At 44.2% G+C, this 6,426-nt stretch overlaps 1 protein-coding gene across 1 annotated transcript; it reads left to right on the top strand.

Moving 5' to 3' along the window:
- The first annotated feature begins 2,691 nt into the window (after positions 1–2,691).
- LOC123066441 (uncharacterized) lies at positions 2,692–4,512 on the top strand. Its single transcript, XM_044489525.1, has 2 exons — positions 2,692–2,851; positions 2,960–4,512. The coding sequence occupies exon 2, from the start codon at positions 2,993–2,995 to the stop codon at positions 4,184–4,186; it is 1,194 nt and encodes a 397-aa protein (XP_044345460.1). The 5' UTR covers positions 2,692–2,851; positions 2,960–2,992; the 3' UTR covers positions 4,187–4,512.
- Positions 4,513–6,426: the final 1,914 nt, after the last annotated feature.

Raw genomic sequence — 6,426 nt, 5'->3', positions numbered from 1 at the left:
AAAGGGTGGCCGCACCCCTCCCCATGGACTAGTCCGAATTGGACTAGGGAGGGGGGGCGCCCCCTTCCTTCCTTCTCCTTCTCCCTTCCCTTCTCCTACTCCAACAAGGAAAGGAGGAGTCCTACTCCCGGTGGGAGTAGGACTCCCCCCTTGGCGCGCCCTCCTCCTAAGCCGGCCGCCTCCCCCCTTGCTCCTTTATATACGGGGGCAGGGGGCACCTCTAGACATAACAGTTGATCCTTGAGATCTATTAGCCGTATGCGGTGCCCCCCTCCACTATATTCCACCTCGATAATATCATAGCGGTGCTTAGGCGAAGCCCTGCGTCGGTAGAGCATCATCATCGTCGCCACGCCATCGTGCTGACGGAACTCTCCCTCGAAGCTCGGCTGGATCGGAGTTCGAGGGACGTCATCGAGCTGAACGTGTGCTGAACTCGGAGGTGCCTTGCGTTCGGTACTTGATCGGTCTGATCGTGAAGACGTATGACTACATCAACCGCGTTGTGCTAACGCTTCCACTTGCGGTCTACGAGGGTACATGAACAACACTCTCCCCTCTCGTTGCTATATATCACCATGATCTTGCGTGTGCGTAGGATTTTTTTTGAAATTTCTACGTTCCCCAACATATAGGTCAGTCCGGGCATATAGGGTCAGTATGAGGAGCTCGTCTGGGTCGGTTTTTCTTTACCGGTCAGTGTCCGGGCCGTCCGCCCGGGTGTATAGGGAGGGTTTGGGGAGCGGGGCTGCAGATGCTCTAACAAAGACTTCGGTAAAAAGGCTGCAATTGGACTGGAGCAACAATGTTTTCACTCTTTCACCCGTACGAACATTAACAATAATGGTTTTGAAAGCACCTTCAGTCACCCATCCAAAAAGATGGGAAGCGTTGATCGATGAACGTACTTGGGCCGAGGATGATCCCAAGAAGTGCATGTCGTCGAATCACAGTATCTTCACCATTGTGCTGACGAAGATTTCAACTCCATAAAGAATCAAACCATCAAAAAAATTGACACACCAACATAAACTCATCAAATCTGAATAATCAGACCCGTGAGGACAGAAAACTCTTTAATCTCATGGCAACGCTAGAAGAATAAGTGTAAATTTATTCTCACAAAATATGATTATCACTAGATGCTGACGAAGAACATAGGATTCTTTAAGATGCAAGACCCCCCCCCCCCACCTCTTAGCGCCAAGATGGCATCCGGAGGTGAGGGGACTAAAAACTCTGTTGCGGCAGCAGCCCTAGCGAAACCCGGCCCATAGTGCACCGGCACAAACAAACAAAGACAAACAATATGCGCGGCGACTATTTTCCGCTCTAACCGAGACTCCCTTATGTCTCGCTGAAGATCTTACCTCTGCGATAAAGTTATCGGGCCGGCGCAATTTTACTCTTTTTTTCCGTTCGCGATTGCTCGCTCGTTCGCTAGGCTGGTTTTCTATCGAATTCGTTCGCTGGTTCCCTAGATTTTTTTGGTTTTTTAGTTTTCTCATTTGTTTCTCAGATTTTTTTTAATGTTTATCTTCCTTTCTTCTCAGTTTTCACTAGTTTTTTTATTCTTTACTTTTTTTGTTTGTTTTCACCTGTTTTCTTTCGGTGCTTCTCTTTTTTTCATTCTTTTTTCTTGTTTTCTTCGGTTTTCTTGGTTTTCATGTTTTTGTTTTTGTTTCGTTTTTTATCAGTTTGCACAGTTTTCCATACGTTTTGCATCGCTTTATTCTGTTTTATTTTTCATTTACTTTTTTGTGCCTTTTTTCTTTATCTTTTGGTTTTCATTGTTTTTTCTTTTGGGTTTCATTTCTACATTTTTCGTACACGTCCAGAACGTTTTTCTAATACACTTGTAACATATTTTAAATACAAGATTAGCATTCTTTAATACATGGTCAACAGTTTTTCTGTATATATTTAACTTTTTTTTTGAAATTCTTGATTAACAATTCCAAATACAAGTTGAACAGTTTTCCTAATACATGGTCAACATTTTTTTAAATACTTGTTTGAAGTTCTTCAAATACTTTATTAACAATTTTTTAATACATGATAAATTTGTTTATACATTTTTCATATATGTGATAAGCATTGTTCGTACACATTTAATATGTTTCATGTACTCCCTCCGTCTCAAGCTTATTTTGGGATGGAGGGAGTAACTTTTTGGCAATAAATATTTTAAAGTATAAATGAAAGTAAAAAAGGAAACAAAAAACGTAACAAAGACAGAAAAATGAGGTTGTAGCCTGCCACGCAGCTGGGCTTGCCCATTTGGAGCTTCACCGACACAAAGCTTGCCCCCTGTCTCGCTACAGGGAGACGTATGGGCCACACACAATTGCTGAAGTCTTCTTAGCTGTGACATAACCACGTGCACATCTAAACAAGCTTTAGACACAACTCTTATAATTTTTGTGAAAGTTGTTGATATATAGAGGAAAAAAAATCATATGTAAAGATATTCCTAGACATATTCTAATTTGGGTAAAAATGCTCATGTTTCTTCCAAAAAGATAAAAATAAAAATGCTAACTATCGGTAATTTTTGGATGAAAATGTCCATGCGCTTTCGATAATTTTCACTTCGACCTTTTTTCAAACCGAAGGGTTGCGACTTGCGTCTCGGTTGGCATTAAATCGGGAGTGACGTGACGGCACGGGGGCGTGCCGCGCTGCTCGTGGTGGCGTGTGCGAGTTTTTCAAGAAGTGGTCTCGGTTTTAACCCCTCTTCCAGTCTTCCTCCTTTGATCCTATCCCCTTCCCCTCCTCCGTTTTACCTCATCTCCTCCCTCGGCTGTCGTTCTTGGCTCTTACTGTGTTCCTCCATAGATAGATAGATCTGGTAACCACCGACGGAATCCTTGCTCTAGTCTGTCCATTTCTTTTTATGCGACTGTTGCTTCATTTTCAGTTTTCCTTCACGCTGCGCATCTTTTGTGTTTTTTATCAGGCATTGGGGATTTGGGGGTTTCCAGGCGCGCCTATGTCGCAACAACCAGAGCGTGCGGCGGTGACGGCCGTGCCCGGCGAGCTTCCGCCTGCCAAAAGGAAGAAGAAAGATCCGAGTATTTCAGAATGCTCGCCGGCGGTTCCGGCCATGGCGACCACAGGCTGGTCCACGCTCCCGCCCGACCTCGTCCGCCGCGTCGCCGACTCCCTCCTGGCCACCAACGACATCGACTGCTACATGGCCTACCGCGCCGTCTGCTCCGCCTGGCGCGCCGCCACCGACGACCCCAGGAGCGACGCCACCGACCCCCGCTTCCGCCCGCGCCGCTGGATCCTCCTCGACGAGGTCTTCCAGAGCCAAGGAAAAGAGATGCTCCTGCTAACCATCGACACCGGCCGTTTTCTCCGTAAGAATCTCCCGCAGCTCGGGGACTACCACGCCGTGGCCATCACTCACAGCGGCTACTTGGTCCTGGCGGAGAAAAGCCCTCCTCACGCCGCTCGCGTCCTCAACCCTCTTACCGGCGTCGTCATCTCTTTCGCGGCGCCCTTGCCCCCCGATGTGGGGATTGCTGATGTCACTTTCCCGCACGGCACTTCGCTCCGGCTTGCCGTGTTCTGCGACTCATCTGGCGAGGCTTACGCGGCCGATCCTCACAGTGAAAGTTTCATCAGGCACGAGTATGAGGAGCGAGCAACTTACGATTTCTTCCGGAAGGCAGCTGTAGGTGGTGTCTACGCACGCATGCCTTATCACGCCCTTCTTTCCAATTTCTTCTCCAGCAATCATCTTGGAGATCCGTACAGCCTCGAGGGTTTCCTAGTCGGTTTGGATGGGCATATATGTGTCGTATTGAAGATCTTGGATCCACATGGAGAATTTTCTCTCAGTGCTTTCCAATTTGACACCGAGACAGGTATGATCTGCCGTATGAAGACCACAGGCACATTTGCCATCTTCATCGGTGACAGGTGCTTGGCTGTCGATACTGATAAGTTCCCAGGCACTGAGGCAAACTGCGTGTACTACACTGATCATCAAGGACATATCTGCAAGTGCAACATCAAGGACGGAAAAATGGAGAAGATCTCTCAAGCTGCAGATTTCGTTAAGCAGGACAAACAGTTTGTCATGGTCGCCGACCGTCCTTGCACCATCATCCACTTTCTCGCCAGCTACACAGTCAACATCCCGGATTCTCAGCTGGCCTTGCAACAGATTCCATAAGGCGCCGGCAGATCTTCATTCAACTCCTGGGGATATTGTTCTCGATGGCTGACCTACAACAAGGCTATGCATTTGCTAAGTATTCTTCATGTTTTCCTTCTAGTAGTCTTTTGTTTCGCTACTATGGTTATGCCTTGCCTTATTAATTGTAAAACAACAGGTTGATTCTATGTTAGATCACCTGTTGTGGAACTACAATTTGCTGTCTTAGTTACTAGTGTTTGGTATCAACCTAATGCTACATCAACTCTGCTTGATGCTATCTTATTTAGGTGTATCTTCTCTTGTATTACTACTTCTTAGCAATGCAGTCTGGTGGTTAATTTTCTGGCAGTAGTAAATGTTGGCCCAAATTTTGCCAGCTTCAGAATTTAGCTCCTGCAATGGGACCATTGATCATAGTAGAATGCCTCGTTGTTTTCTGTAACTTCTCTATACGGTGCGGCTTGGGCTTACAACAGGGTATGGCAGTAACATTTCGTCTATTTTTCTAATGCTCCTATACGTCCATGCTCCAGCCACTTGAACTAATTGTATTTGTGTAGTTTGTTCCTTGTATTTTTGGGCATTACTCCAGAAATGCATTAAGAACTGAAGATCTGCTTTGCAGATTATAAATATTTGTGGCATGGTTGCCGGGTGCTGTCTCTAAAGAGGAATGGTATATTCTCTACATATTTTGCGTGCCAGGTGTTGTAGATTTTACATTGTTTTTATCCTGCTAAGAGAAAGCATGTGTTCTAAGATGTTTCAAGTGGGCATGGTAATGGACGTAATGCTGCAAAAGTTAGCACAGAACAGTTGTTGGAAGTAACATAGGCTGTAGTGAAAACTTAAAAGTAGTGCGGTCTGTAATGGATGAACTACTGAGCTAGTAGTTGAAACTTGAAAGTAACATAGTCTCGTTTTGTTCTCTGTTTCAACTGGGCACTTGTGCAACTGATCACTATAACAGAGAGCTAGACTAGATACCAATAGCTCAAAATGTCCGTGTAATGCTGCAACACTAAGCAAAGAACCGCAGTTGAAAGTGCAGCGCAGGTGCATGCACAACTAGTTGTCACCCTACCCTTTTGATTTTTCTTAGCCTCAAACTGCAGTGCAGTATCGGTTTGATCTCTGAGAAAAAGCTGCCCTTGTTGAGTTTTTGTGAAGCTGGAGTTTACATTCAGCAACGATTTAGCTTTTTGTTTAGTGTAGCAGCAGTGAGCTTGGGGGGTTGGATCCTAATTTAACTTATAGTGTAGGTTGAAGTCCTGGTAAGTTGAAGCTAACCGATGGAAACTTGAAGACTATATTGTGCCATTGAGATCATCAATTCATTCAATTAGCATATCAATTGTTTTTCTTTTTTTGCTGTGTAGCATATCAATTGCTTTTTTGGGGGATGCGTATGAGCTCGCGTCATATCCCACTTCGCACGAGCATGGCGATGCGTTCCCCTCCCCTGCATCAATCGAGCCTAGCTGAAAGGAAACGGCTGATTCAGCCATTCCATGCAGGGCTGGCTAGATGGTGCTTTTAAGATTCATGCTGTGCAGGACAAATAGTGAATAGGCATGTCAGGGGAATGCAGACTGTCGAACGCATCACTAGCAATTTCTCTTGGTCCCTCTCGATTTCTCTCGTTTACAACAGCGTAGGAGAGCTAGCTCGATTTGACCCTATATCAAACGCTCACAAAAGGCTGACATGGCTACCTAGAGTGCTTTTAGATACATGTAGCTCGATCTACGCAAAAATAACGTCCAATTCAAGATGCTAAAAACATTGATATCCGAATTTTAGTGATTCTAAAAAATAATGCGCAACACCAAAATAGCACCAATAAGTGGGAGGGGATTTTTTGGTCTATGGGTGTATACACACCCTATATGAAAAAACAATTTAGTAATTAAATAAAAATTCAACAATTTTTCTGAAACACACTCGACCTTCCATTGTACTGGTAAAAAACAATTACATACAGGAAAAAATCTTGTTGACTTCTTTTAAAAAATACAGAAAATAAGGTAAAAATAGTGTGAATAGTGACCTATAATAGCAAATAATTTTGTTTTTTTACGCTGAAGTCAATGTTGGTTCTAGTGCAAAAAAAAGTCAAGTTTATTGTACAAAAACTTCCAAACATTTTTGTTTTATTAAATTATTAATTTCTTTCCCATATGAGGCGTATATAAACGCAGGAACCAAAGTTTATTTTCCCATATGCAAATAGATTTTTTGTTTAGACACATATG

The sequence above is a fragment of the Triticum aestivum genome, chromosome 3B (assembly GCF_018294505.1).
Source record: "Triticum aestivum cultivar Chinese Spring chromosome 3B, IWGSC CS RefSeq v2.1, whole genome shotgun sequence".
Classification (NCBI taxonomy): Eukaryota; Viridiplantae; Streptophyta; class Magnoliopsida; order Poales; family Poaceae; genus Triticum; species Triticum aestivum.
Note: the sequence above shows the minus strand (reverse complement) of the source record. Positions and strands in the feature narration are given on the sequence as shown.